General features: G+C 45.8%; 1 protein-coding gene across 1 annotated transcript in view; it reads right to left on the bottom strand.

Annotated features, from left to right (window-relative positions):
• LOC106613696 (ryanodine receptor 2) overlaps positions 1-15,148 on the bottom strand; it is a 1,296,826-nt gene that overhangs the window by 606,233 nt on the left and 675,445 nt on the right. Inside the window, 5 exon segments of the mRNA XM_082973418.1 lie at positions 307-410; positions 3,420-3,524; positions 3,771-3,987; positions 7,113-7,305; positions 11,938-12,179. Of these exon segments, the coding sequence (XP_082829544.1) occupies positions 307-410; positions 3,420-3,524; positions 3,771-3,987; positions 7,113-7,305; positions 11,938-12,179 (861 nt within the window).

Below are 15,148 nucleotides of genomic sequence, written 5' to 3'. Positions count from 1 at the left end.
CAACCCGTCGATCTTCAAGGTATTCTTAGTCAATCACCTAACATTTAGATTACCATAAGGGATCGTACCGAGCAGGAATAGTATGTAGGGTGGTAACTAGGGGTTGTACCGAGCAGGAACAGTATGTAGGGTGGTAAATAGGGGTTGTACCGAGCAGGAACAGTATGTAGGGTGGTAAGTAGGGGTTGTACCCAACAGGAACAGTATGTACGGTGGTAACTAGGGATTGTACCCAGCAGGAATAGTATGCAGGGTGGTAACTAGGGATTGTACCCAGCAGGAATAGTATGCAGGGTGGTAACTTACTTGAGAGTCTCCAGAGACATCTGTAGGTTGTAACTCCTCTCCTGCTCAGGCAGCTTGGAGAACTCCACCAGACAAGGATGCTGCCGCTTGTTATCGTCCCGTACCTGCAACACAACACCATTATCTGTTATCGTCCCATACCTGGAACACAACACCATTATCTGTTATTGTCCCGTACCTGCAACACAACACCATTATCTGTTATCGTCCCGTACCTGCAACACAACACCATTATCTGTTATCGTCCCGTACCTGCAACACAACACCATTATCTGTTGTCGTCCCATACCTGGAACACAACACCATTATATGTTATCGTCCCGTACCTGGAACACAACATCATTATCTGTTATCGTCCCGTACCTGCAACACAACACCATTATCTGTTATCATCCAGTACCTGCAACACAACACCATTATCTGTTATCGTCCCGTACCTGCAACACCACACCATTATCTGTTATCGTCCCGTACCTGAAACACAACACCATTATCTGTTATCGTCCCGTACCTGGAACACAACACCATTATCTGTTATCGTCCCGTACCTGCAACACAACACCATTATCTGTTATCATCCCGTACCTGGAACACAACACCATTATCTGTTATCGTCCCGTACATGCAACAAAACACCATTATCTGTTGTTGTCCCGTACCTGCAACACAACAGCATTATATGTTGTTGTCCCATACCTGCAACACAACACCATTATCTGTTGTTGTCCCATACCTGGAACACAACACCATTATGTGTTATCGTCCCATACCTGGAACACAACACCATTATCTGTTGTTGTCCCGTACCTGGAACACAACACCATTATCTGTTGTTGTCCCATACCTGCAACACAACACCATTATCTGTTGTTGTCCCGTACCTGCAACACAACACCATTATCTGTTGTTGTCCCATACCTGCAACACAACACCATTACCTGAATCCTCAACTACCTGCTGGGGGTTAACAGAGGCCCTGAGAGACTGGCAGTATCCCATGCAGGAACTCGTTCTGTTTTTGTGGAGGGATAATGCAGGAAGGTCTAAACCGATGGGGAGATGTTGACTGGAAGCGGTAGAGGATACCCAGCGTTGCTCCAGCCCTGTCTAATAGCTGGTGACCGAGGCCTGAGAAAAACACTGACCGGGTTTTAACAAAAAAATATAAATACAATTAAACGTTTAATTTTCACATGTAGAGTAGAACAACAGCACCTCTGGAGCCAATTAAGGTTAAGTGAATTTCTCAAGACAACATCGACTGATTTTTTACCTTTTCGGCTCGTGACCTTTCAGTAACTGGCCCAAAGCTCTAACCGCTAGGCTACCGGCCACCCCGATTATACAGAGAGGGGTAGAGGTAGACAGACCTGCTTCACTAACAGGGTCTATTAGACAGAGAGGGGTAGAGGTGGACAGACCTGCTTCACTAACAGGGTCTATTATACAGAGAGGGGTAGAGGTGGACAGACCTGCTTCACTAACAGGGACTATTAGACAGAGAGGGGTAGAGGTTTACAGACCTGCTTCACTAACAGGGTCAATTAGACAGAGAGGGGTAGAGGTGGACAGACCTGCTTCACTAACAGGGTTTATTAAACAGAGAGGGGTAGAGGAGGACAGACCTGCTTCACTAACAGGGTCTATTAGACAGAGAGGGGTAGAGGTGGACAGACCTGCTTCACTAACAGGGTCTATTAGACAGAGAGGGGTAGAGGTGGACAGACCTGCTTCACTAACAGGGTCTATTATACAGAGAGGGGTAGAGGTGGACAGACCTGCTTCACTAACAGGGTCTATTAGACAGAGAGGGGTAGAGGTTTACAGACCTGCTTCACTAACAGGGTCTATTATACAGAGAGGGGTAGAGGTGGACAGCCCTGCTTCAATAACAGGGTTGAATACAGTCTAACCCCCCTGTAACCCTACAGTCTAACCCCCTGTAACCCTACAGTCTAACCCCCCTGTAACCCTACAGTCTAACCCCCTGTAACCCTACAGTCTAACCCCCCTGTAACCCTACAGTCTAACCCCCTGTAACGCTACAGTCTAACCCCCCTGTAACCCTACAGTCTAACCCCCTGTAACCCTACAGTCTAACCCCCTGTAACCCTACAGTCTAACCCCCTGTAAGCCTACAGTCTAACCCCCCTGTAACCCTACAGTCTAACCCCCTGTAACCCTACAGTCTAACCCCCTGTAACCCTACAGTCTAACCCCCCTGTAACCCGACAGTCTAACCCCCTGTAACCCTACAGTCTAACCCCGTGTAACCCTACAGTCTAACCCCCTGTAACCCTACAGTCTAACCCCCCTGTAACCCTACAGTCTAACCCCCTGTAACCCTACAGTCTAACCCCCTGTAACCCTACAGTCTAACCCCCTGTAACCCTACAGTCTAACCCCCTGTAACCCTACAGTCTAACCCCCATGTAACCCTACAGTCTAACCCCCTGTAACCCTACAGTCTAACCCCCCTGTAACCCTACAGTCTAACCCGCCTGTAACCCTACAGTCTAACCCCCCTGTAACCCTACAGTCTAACCCCCCTGTAACCCTACAGTCTAACCCCCCTGTAACCCGACAGTCTAACCCCCCTGCAACCCTACAGTCTAACCCCCCTGTAACCCTACAGTCTAACCCCCTGTAACCCTACAGTCTAACCCCCCTGTAACCCTACAGTCTAACCCCCCTGCTCTAGAGCAGCAGAGCTGAACGAGTAAAGAGTAAATCAACTGATGTCGTTCTATGATTTATTACATTCTGGTGAGTCAGGGTTTATTTAGTCTTCTAGGGCAGTAAGTAATGACCCGGGCCAGCTCTAGTCTTTTGGGGGCCATATGCGAGATTTGGCACCCCACCCCCCCACCCTACAAAGCGGGCAAGAAAATGTAATGACTCCCATCTTGACGGCGGAGAGAAAAACATACGTTTTAAAGTTAATATCCTTTTTTTTGTTGCAGTTTTAGAGCAAGTTTTACACAGTTCTAAACAGTTGTGGATGTTAATTAGCCTTTGCAGGCGGTGCGGGTGAACAAACAGCTGACCCGTGCATCATCAGTGTGCACGTGTGACCGTTGAGTGCTTGTGTGAGCGCGCACGTGTGTACTCACAGCTCCGTAGGTCCAGCCCAGGTCAATCTTGTTCATCACCCACAGCTCGTGGATGTTCTCTGCCAGCTTCTCCCTGATTCTCTCCAGGTGAGGAGGCAGAACAACCTGAAACCACAAGACAAGATACACAGGAAGTCCATGCCTTTGGCCAGAAGCATTACCCGTACAGTACACGGGGACAGAGGTTGTTGTTCTGGGACCTCACTTTGTTATAACTAGTGTTGATCTGGACTAACTATTGAGGCAAGGGAGGCTAGTCAATTGACCTTAACCCCTGTCAGTTGTTGACCAGTTAAAGTAAAGTTCACATCCACCATGACACAGTATAGTAAAAGGGTATTCTTTACCCACCTGGCTGGTGTCAACAGGTGTAGGGGTGAAGGCAGCCTGGGACAGGGTGATGGTGGGCCCCAGGAGATCCCTGGTCTCACTGTGGTCCTCCTTGTACTCCTGGCTGTGTTCCACTCTCAGCTTCTCCCTGGGTAGAACAGCCTCGAAACACGGAGCGTAGCCCGGCGGGGGCAGGAACTTAAACTCTCCTTGACGACCACCCAGCAGGAAACGTACTCTGGAGGAAAGAAGAAGAAGAAGAAGAAGGAGAAGAAGAAGAAGAAGGATTAGAAGAAGAAGAAGAAGGATTATAAGGAAGAGAATAAGAAGAAGAAGAAGGAGAAGGATTATAAGGAGAAGGAGAAGAAGGAGGATTATAAGAAGGAGAAGGAGGATTAGAAGAAGGAGAAGAAGAAGGATTAGAAGGAGAAGAAGAAGGATTATAAGGAGAAGAAGAGGAAGAAGATGAAAAAGGAGAAGGATTATAAGAAGAAGGAGAAGAAGTATTAGAAGAAGGAGAAGAAGAAGGATTATAAGGAGAAGAAGAAGTATTAGAAGGAGAAGAAGAAGGATTAGAAGAAGAAGAAGGATTATAAGGAGAAGAAGAAGAAGAAGAATTAGAAGAAGATGAAGAAGGAGAAGGATTATAAGGAGAAGAAGAAGAAGAAGAAGTATTAGAAGAAGAAGGATTAGAAGAAGAAGAAGAAGAAAAATAAGGATTAGAAGGAGGAGGAGGAGAAGGAGGATTATAAGAAGAAGAAGAGTTTTTCTACATTGTGTTTTATTAACTTTTATTCATTCAGGTTTGCCTCATTGAGATAAATATCGACTTCGCAAGAGAGATGGAGACAGAGATCAAGATAGTTCAACATAAGACACAAGTAGTCCTCTATCCGGCTATTGCATTGTGTTTTCGTAGCCTATGTGCTTAAATAGAGCTCTTAGGGTATAACGTCAGTAGCCTATGTTCTTAAATAGATCTCTAAGGGTATAACGTCAGCAGCCTATGTCCTTAAATAGAGATTTTAGGGCATAACATCATCAGCCTATGTTCTTAAATAGAGCATAACGTCATTAGCCTATGTTCTTAAATAGAGCTCTAAGGACATAATGTCAGTAGCCTATGTTCTTAAATAGAGCTTTTAGGGCATAACGTCATTAGCCTATGTGCTTAAATAGAGCTCTTAGGGCATAACGTTAGTAGACTTTGTTCTTAAATAGAGCTCTTAGGGCATAACGTCATTAGCCTATGTTAGCCTATGTGCTTAAATAGAGCTCTTAGGGCATAACGTCAGTAGTCTATGTTAGCCTATGTGCTTAAATAGAGCTCTTAGGGCATAACGTCAGTAGCCTATCTTCTTAAATAGAGCTCTTAGGGCATAACGTCATTAGCCTATGTGCTTAAATAGAGCTCTTAGGGCATAACGTCAGTTGCCTATGTTCTTAAATAGAGCTCTTAGGGCATAACGTTAGCAGTCTATGTTCTTAAATAGAGCATAACGTCAGTAGCCTATGTTCTTAAATAGAGCTCTTAGGGCATAACATCAGTAGCCTATGTTCTTAAATAGAGCTCTTAGGGCATAACGTCATTAGCCTAGGTTAGCCTATGTTCTTAAATAGAGCTCTAAGGGCATAACGTCAGTAGCCTATGTTCTTAAATCGAGCTCTAAGGGCATAACATCAGTAGCCTATGTTCTTAAATAAAGCTCTAAGGGCATAACGTCATCAGCCTATGTTCTTAAATAGACCTCTAAGGGCATAATGTCATTAGCCTATGTTCTTTAAATAGAGCTCTAAGGGCATAACGTCAGTAGCCTATGTTCTTAAATAGAGCTCTAAGGGCATAACATCAGTAGCCTATGTAAATAAAGCTCTTAGGGCATAACGTCAGTAGCCTATGCTCTTAAATAGAGCTCTAAGGGCATAATGTCATTAGCCTATGTTAGCCTATGTTCTTAAATAGAGCTCTAAGGGCATAACGTCATTAGCCTATGTTAGCCTATGTTCTTAAATAGAGCTCTTAGGGCATAGCGTCATTAGCTGGAGAGAAAGACCATTCAGTGAACTGGATCCATAATCGTCCCACAGTGCACCATCAACCTTCCCATTCCAGAGTACTAACCCTCTGATGGTCTGCTGGTAAACACTGGCTATCAGAAGGATGTTTTCACATTTCATCTAACAATAATTGTCCTGTGAGAAATAGGCCTATACGAAATTATTGACACCCTTTGATAAAGACGAGCAGAAATTACTGTATAATTCAAATACTGAGCTATATTGTATGCAAAATAAAAACAATGGGACATTATATTATTTTATACTAACACAATTGCTCAGAGGAAGACATTTTGTTTAATAAGTAATACAAAAACAAAATCTAATTTCATTAGTATACAATAATACAAATCAAATTTTTGGAGGATAACAATGTACCTCAGTATTTGAATAATTTATTTTATACTGTAATTTTTGCTCATCTTAAACAAAATCTCTTTCTCTGAGCAATTTTATTAGTATACAAAAATACAAATCAAATTTTTTTGGAGGATAACAATGTACCTCAGTATTTCAATAATTTATTTTATACAGTAATTTTTGCTCATTTTAAACAAAATCTCTTTCTCTGAGCAATTTTATTAGTATACAATAATACAAATCACATTTTTTGGAGGATAACAATGTACCTCAGTATTTGAATAATTTATTTTATACAGTAATTTTTGCTCATCTTAAACAAAATCTCTTTCTCTGAGCAATTGTATTAGTATACAATAATACAAATAACATTTTTTGGAGGTTAACAATGTACCTCAGTATTTGAATAATTTATTTTATTCAGTAATTTTTGCTCATCTTAAACAAAATCTCTTTCTCTGAGCAATTTTATTAGTATACAATAATACAAATCACATTTTTTGGGAGGATAACAATGTACCTCAGTATTTGAATAATTTATTTTATTCAGTAATTTTTGCTCATCTTAAACAAAATCTCTTTCTCTGAGCAATTTTATTAGTATACAATAATACAAATCACATTTTTTGGGAGGATAACAATGTACCTCAGTATTTGAATATTATTTTTTTTTTGCTCATCTTTATAAAGGGTGTCAATAATTTCACGACCCCACTGTAGGTCGCTGTAAACAGCAATACAAGGTTCAACCACTTGTTATAATTCCACCATGCATCATCTCAGCATAATATACTGAACGTGGGTGGGCCATGTGAGAGCTACACGTAGGACTGGCTGCTAAAATAAAAAAACACGTATGCAAGGTCAAAACGGACAGAAGAGAGACGATTGGAGAAGACCCAATGATTTTGTCTAGATCATTTTGATTGGTTGAGGAGCACTCACTTGACCCCGGCGGAGAAGCTGGCTACAGGGAAGAACAGTCCGTCAGAGTTGAAGTTCTCGAACATCCCCTGGACGGGCTGACCGTTGATACGGAAGGATATACTGGGAGCGCTGAGGTCCAGACAACAGCTGACCACGTCGTCCACCCGGAGGAGATGTTGATTGGGTGAGCTCACTGTCCTGGAGATGCAGCCTGAGAGAGAGAGAGGGGGGGAGGAGGAGGGAGGTTGGAGGGGGGAGGGAGGGAGGGTAGAGGACAGAGGACAGAGGGAGGAAGGGTAGAGGACAGTGGGAGGAAAGGGACAAGAGAGAGGAAGGAAGGGTAGAGGTGAGGAAGGGTAGAGGTGAGGAAGGGTAGAGGAGAGAGGGAGGAAGGAAGGAAGGGTAGAAGAGAGAGGGAGGAAGGGTAGAGGAGAGGAGAGATGGGGTGGAGGAGAGGAGAGAGGGAGGAAGGGTAGAGGAGAGAGGGAGGAAGGGGAGAGGAGAGAACATATTGTCTAAACAACAACACAGACCCAGTGTAACAGACAGAGTTGCCTTGGAAACCAACATCATTGCTTTTCACTAGCCCAACGATTCCACTGCATATCGAAGGACATCAATAAAAGTCAGATCTGATATTTGATGACCCCTGTCAAGAAGCAGGGAGTGTGTGTGTGTGTGTGTGTGTGTGTGTGTGTGTGTGTGTGTGTGTGTGTGTGTGTGTGTGTGTGTGTGTGTGTGTGTGTGTGTGTGTGTGTGTGTGTGTGTGTGTGTGTGTGTGTGTTTGTTTGTTGCTGGCTTTGCAGTAAAATGGACAGTGATGTGAAATAACCAGCAGGAAGCATGCCAGGAAGTGTCGGATTGATACAGCTTCATACACTGCAGTTCGCCTGATGCAAAAACATGAAAATTCACGTCCTCAGCCTCTCTTTCAGGAGAGCAAACACTCTGCATTATTCCTACAGGATCTCTACGCTCTAGTCTGGACACGACAGACATGACTGCAGCATACTACTAGACCATAGGGCTCTCTTCAGAAGTAGTGGGGAATAGGACGCAATTTGTGACACACATTCCAATTCTCCAACATGAGACATTACCCCCCCCCACACAGCATTCTGGGGGAACATTACCCCCTCACACAGCATTCTGGGGGAACATTACCCCCTCACACAGCATTCTGGGGGAACATTACCCCTCACACAGCATTCTGAGGGAACATTATCCCTCACACAGCACTCAGGGGGAACATTACCCCCTCACACAGCACTCTGGGGGAACATTACCCCCTCACACAGCACTCTGGGGGAACATTACCCCCTCACACAGCACTCTGGGGGAACATTACCCCTCACACAGCATTCTGGGGGAACATTACCCCTCACACAGCATTCTGGGGGAACATTACCCCTCACACAGCATTCTGAGGGAACATTATCCCTCACACAGCACTCTGGGAGAACATTACCCCTCACACAGCATTCTGGGGGAACATTACCCCTCACACAGCATTCTGGGGGAACATTACCCCTCACACAGCACTCTGGGGGAACATTATCCCTCACACAGCACTCTGGGGGAACATTACCCCCTCACACAGCATTAAGGGGGAACATTACCCCTCACACAGCATTCTGGGGGAACAATACCCCTCACACAGCACTCAGGGGGAACATTACCCATCACACAGCATTCTGGGGGAACATTACACCCTCACACAGCACTCTGGGGGAACATTACCCACACACACAGCACTCTGGGGGAACATTACCCCTCACACAACATTATGGGGGAACATTACCCCTCACACAGCATTCTGGGGGAACATTACCCCCTCACACAGCACTCTGGGGGAACATTACACCCTCTCACAGCACTCTGGGGGAAAATTACTCCTCACACAGCACTCTGGGGGAACATTACCTCCTCACACAGTACTCTTGGGGAACATTACCCCATCACACAGTACTCTGGGAGAACATTACCCCCTCACACAGCACTCTGGGGGAACATTACCTCCTCACACAGTACTCTTGGGGAACATTACCCCATCACACAGTACTCTGGGAGAACATTACCCCCTCACACAGCACTCTGGGGGAACATTACCCGTCACACAGCATTAAGGGGGAACATTACCACTCACACAGCATTCTGGGGGAACAATACCCCTCACACAGCACTCAGGGGGAACATTACCCGTCACACAGCATTCTGGGGGAACATTACACCCTCACACAGCATTCTGGGGAACATTACACCCTCACACAGCACTCTGGGGGAACATTACCCACACACACAGCACTCTAGGGGAACATTACCCCTCACACAGCATTCTGGGGGAACATTACCCCTCACACAGCATTCTGGGGGAACATTACCCCCTCAAACAGCACTCTGGGGGAACATTACACCCTCACACAGCACTCTGGGGGAAAATTACCCCTCACACAGCACTCTGGGGGAACATTACCCCCTCACACAGTACTCTTGGGGAACATTACCCCATCACACAGTACTCTGGGAGAACATTACCCCCTCACACAGCACTCTGGGGGAACATTACCCCCTCACACAACACTCTGGGGGAACATTACCCGTCACACAGCATTCTGGGGGAACATTAGCCCTCACACAGCATTCTGGGGGAACATTACCCCTCACACATCATTCTGGGGGAACATTACCCCTCTCACAGCACTCTGGGGGAACATTACCCGTCACACAGCATTCTGGGGGAACATTACCCCGTCACACTGCACTCTGGGGAAACATTACCCCTCACACAGCACTCTGGGGGAACATTACCCCTCACACAGTACTCTGGGGGAACATTACCCCCTCACACAGCATTAAGGGGGAACATTACCCCTCACACAGCATTCTGGGGGAACAATACCCCTCACACAGCACTCAGGGGGAACATTACCCGTCACACAGCATTCTGGGGGAACATTACCCCTCACACAGCATTCTGGGGGAACATTACCCCTCACACATCATTCTGGGGGAACATTACCCCTCTCGCAGCACTCTGGGGGAACATTACCCGTCACACAGCATTCTGGGGGAACATTACCCCTCACACAGCATTCTGGGGAAACATTACCCCGTCACACAGCACTCTGGGGGAACATTACCCCTCACACAGCACTCTGGGGGAACATTACCCCTCACACAGCACTCTGGGGGAACATTACCCCCTCACATAGCATTAAGGGGGAACATTACCCCTCACACAGCATTCTGGGGGAACAATACCCCTCACACAGCACTCAGGGGGAACATTACCCGTCACACAGCATTCTGGGGGAACATTACACCCTCACACAGCATTCTGGGGGAACATTACACCCTCACACAGCACTCTGGGGCAACATTACCCACACACACAGCACTCTAGGGGAACATTACCCCTCACACAGCATTCTGGGGGAACATTACCCCTCACACAGCATTCTGGGGGAACATTACCCCCTCACACAGCACTCTGGGGGAACATTACACCCTCACACAGCACTCTGGGGGAAAATTACCCCTCACACAGCACTCTGGGGGAACATTACCCCTCTGTCAACACTCCTCTCCGCATCAGCTCGATTTTCACACACAATTACACCCTTCTCCCCCTGCCTCCCTACCCACACAACTCTAACTAGGTAGCCCACTCACATCACACTAGATCAGAGGACTAGAATAGCTATCTAACCTGACTACAGGTGAATATAATAGACTATCTAACCTGACTACAGGTGAATATAATATAGTAACTATCTAACCTGACTACAGGTGAATATAATATAGTAACTATCTAACCTGACTACAGGTGAATATAATATAGTAACTATCTAACCTGACTACAGGTGAATATAATATAGTAACTATCTAACCTGACTACAGGTGAATATAATATAGTAACTATCTAACCTGACTACAGGTGAATATAATATAGTAACTATCTAACCTGACTACAGGTGAATAGAATATAGTAGCTATCTAACCTGACTACAGGTGAATATAATATAATAACTCTCTAACCTGACTACAGGTGAATATAATATAGTAACTATCTAACCTGACTACAGGTGAATATAATATAGTAACTATCTAACCTGACTACAGGTGAATATAATATAGTAACTATCTAACCTGACTACAGGTGAATATAATATAGTAACTATCTAACCTGACTACAGGTGAATATAATATAGTAGCTATCTAACCTGACTACAGGTGAATATAATATAATAACTATCTAACCTGACTACAGGTGAATATAATATAGTAACTATCTAACCTGACTACAGGTGAATATAATATAGTAGCTATCTAACCTGACTACAGGTGAATATAATATAATAACTATCTAACCTGACTACAGGTGAATATAATATAGTAACTATCTAACCTGACTACAGGTGAATATAATATAGTAACTATCTAACCTGACTACAGGTGAATATAATATAGTAACTATCTAACCTGACTACAGGTGAATATAATATAGTAGCTATCTAACCTGACTACAGGTGAATATAATATAGTAACTATCTAACCTGACTACAGGTGAATATAATAACTATCTAACCTGACTACAGGTGAATATAATAGACTATCTAACCTGACTACAGGTGAATATAATATAGTAACTATCTAACCTGACTACAGGTGAATATAATATAATAACTATCTAACCTGACTACAGGTGAATATTATATAGTAACTATCTAACCTGACTACAGGTGAATATAAAATAGTAACTATCTAACCTGACTACAGGTGAATATAATATAGTAACTATCTAACCTAACTACAGGTGAATATAATATAGTAACTATCTTACCTGACCACAGGTGCAAGCCGTCGAAGCCGTAGGAGTACAGGTCATCACCGAGCCCGTTTCCCCCCCAGCCCTCTCCTCCACCTGGGTAGGGTTGGTAGCCGTCCGTGGTGGCCCAGCCCACTCTTAGATGTGTCGCCTCGGCCGTAACGAAGGGTAACACCTGGTCCACCATCAGCTCGTAATACCACTTCCTGTACTGGGCGGAGCCTTCACTCACACCCAGGAAGATGTTAGGCCTCATGCTGCCATGTGGGAAGAAGGAGAACAAGGGGTTAATGGAGGTTAAAGTTCAATAGTGGAACAATGTTGAACGCTGTTGAATTCTCCCAGAGGGTTGACTGAGTTAGATACTGGCAGACTGTTGAATGCTTCCACAGGCCGCCCCCAAGTGGTGAAGGTAGGAAACAACATCTCCACTTCGCTGACCCTCAACACTGGGGCCCCACAAGGGTGCGTGCTCAGCCCCCTACAGTACTCAGTGTTCACCCACGACTGCGTGGCCATGCACGCCTCCAACTCAATCATCAAGTTTGCAGACGACACAACATTAGTGGGCTTGATTACCAACAACGACGAGACAGCTTACAGGGAGGAGGTGAGGGCCCTGGGAGAGTGGTGCCAGGAAAACAACCTCTCACTCAACGTCAACAAAACAAAGGAGATGATCGTGGACTTCAGGAAACAGCAGAGGCAGCATCCCCCTATCAACATTGAAGGGACAGCAGTGGAGGTGGAAAGTTTTAAGTTCCTCGGCGTACACATCACAGACAAACTGAAATGGTCCACCCACACAGACAGTGTGGTGAAGAAGATGCAACAGTGCCTCTTCAACCTCAGGAGGCTGAAGAAACTTGGCTTGTCTCCAAAAACCCTTTACAGGTGCACAAATTGAGAGCATCCTGTCGGGCTGTATCACCGCCTGGTACGGCAACTGCTCCACCCACAACCACAAGGCTCTCCAGAGGGTGGTGCAATCTGCACTGGGGTCAAACTACCTGCCCTCCTGGACACCTACAGCACCCGATGTCACAGGAAGGCCAAAAAGATCATCAAGGACAACAACCACCCGAGCCACTGCCTGTTCACACCGCTATCATCCAGAAGGCGAGGTCAGAACAGGTGCATCAAAGTTGGCACAGAGAGACTGAAAAACAGTTTCTATCTAAACAGCAATCACTAACTCAGAGAGGCTGTTGCCTACATTGAGACCCAATCACTGGCCACTTTAATAAATGGATCACTAGTCACTCTAAATAATGCCACTTTAATAATGCCACTTTAATAATGTTTACATTTCTTACATTAGTCATATCACATGTATATGCTGTATTTTATACCATCTACTGCACCTTGCCTATGCTGCTCGGCCATCGCTCATCCATATACTTATATGTACATATTCTCATTCACCCCTTTAGATTTGTGTGTATTAGGTAGTTATTGGGGAATTGTTAGATTACTTGTTAGATATTACTGCATTGTCGGAACTAGAAGCACAAGCATTTCGCTACACTCGCAATAACATCTGCTAACCATGTGTATATGACAAATAAAAATGGACTTTAAGTTAGATACTGGCAGACTGCTGAATGCTCCCACAGGGTTGATTTGAAGTTAGATACTGGCAGACTGTTGAATGCTCCCACAGGGTTGATTTGAAACCTAAAGGTGTGGTCTGATGAAACCAAGATTGAACTCTTTGGCCTGAATGCCAAGCATCACGTCAGGAGGAAACCTGGCTACAGTGAAGCATTGTGGTGGCAGGATCATGCTGTGGGGATGTTTTTCAGTGGTAGGGACTGGGAGACTAGTCAGGATCGAGGGAAAGATGAACGGAGCAAATTACAGAGAGATCCTTGATGAAAACCTGCTCCAGAGCGCTCAAGACCTCAGACTGGGGCAAAGATTCACCTTCCAACAGGACAACAACCCTAAGCACACAGCCAAGACAACGCAGGAGTGGCTTCGGGACAAGTCTCTGAATGTCCTTGAGTGGCCCAGCCAGAGCCCGGACTTGAACCCGATTGAACAACTCTGGAGAGACCTGAAAATAGCTGTGCAGTGACACTCCCCATCCAACCTGACAGAGCTTGAGAGGATCTGCAGAGAAGAAATGGGAGAAACTCCCCAAGTACAGGTGTGTAGTGTCCTACCCAAGAAGACTCGAGGTGCCAAAGGTTCTTCAACAAAGTACTGAGTAAAGGGCTGTAGTGGGGGCTGTAGTGGAGCAGGTCGAGTTTCTAACTACTGTACCTGCTGACATGGTTGACAAGTTACGTCTGCAGCAGCAGGTCTCTGCCAGGTAGCAGGGTTAGGGTTAGGGTCAGGGTCAGGGTTAGGGTTTGGGTTAAGGTCAGGGTTAAGGTCAGGGTTAGGGTTAGGGTTTGGGTTAGGGTTTGGGTTAGGGTAGGTTAGGGTTAGGGTTAGGGTTAGGTTTAGGGTTTGGGTTAGGGTTAGGGTTAGGGTTTGGGTTAGGGTAGGTCAGGGTCAGGGTTAGGGTTAGGGTCAGGGTCAGGGTTAGGGTAGGTCAGGGTTAGGGTTTGGGTCAGGGTTGGGGTTTGGGTTTGGGTAGGTCAGGGTTAGGGTTAGGGGAGGGTTAGGGTCAGGGTTTGGGTCAGGGTTAGGGTTTGGGGAGGGTTAGGGGAGGGTTAGGGTTAGGGTCAGGGTTTGGGTTAGGGGAGGGTTAGGGTTAGGGTCAGGGTTTGGGTTAGGGTCAGGGTTTGGGTAGGTTAGGGTTAGGGTAGGTCAGGGTTAGGGTTTGGTCAGGGTTAGGGTAGGTCAGGGTTAGGGGAGGGTTAGGGTTAGGGTTTGGGTTAGGGTTAGGGTCATGGTTAGGGTTTGGGGAGGGTTAGGGTCAGGGTTAGGGTTAGGGGAGGGTTAGGGTTAGGGTCAGGGTTTGGGTTAGGGTAGGTTAGGGTTTGGGTTAGGGTTAGGGTCAGGGTTAGGGTTAGTGTCAGGGTTAGGGTTAGGGTAGGTTAGGGTTTGGGTTAGGGTTAGGGTTAGTGTCAGGGTTAGGGTTTGGGTCAGGGTTAGGGTTAGGGATTGGGTTAGGGTCAGGGTTAGGGTTTGGGGAGGGTTAGGGTTAGGGTTAGGGTCAGGGTCAGGGTTAGGGTTAGGGGAGGGTTAGGGTTAGGGTTTGGGTTTGGGTTTGGGTTAGGGGAGGGTTAGGGTTAGGGTTAGGGTAGGTTAGGGTTAGGGTCTGGGTTAGGGT

The sequence above is a fragment of the Salmo salar genome, chromosome 01 (assembly GCF_965601325.2).
Source record: "Salmo salar chromosome 01, fSalSal1, whole genome shotgun sequence".
Lineage (NCBI taxonomy): Eukaryota > Metazoa > Chordata > Actinopteri > Salmoniformes > Salmonidae > Salmo > Salmo salar.
This window is presented reverse-complemented; position numbering and strand designations above follow the sequence as displayed.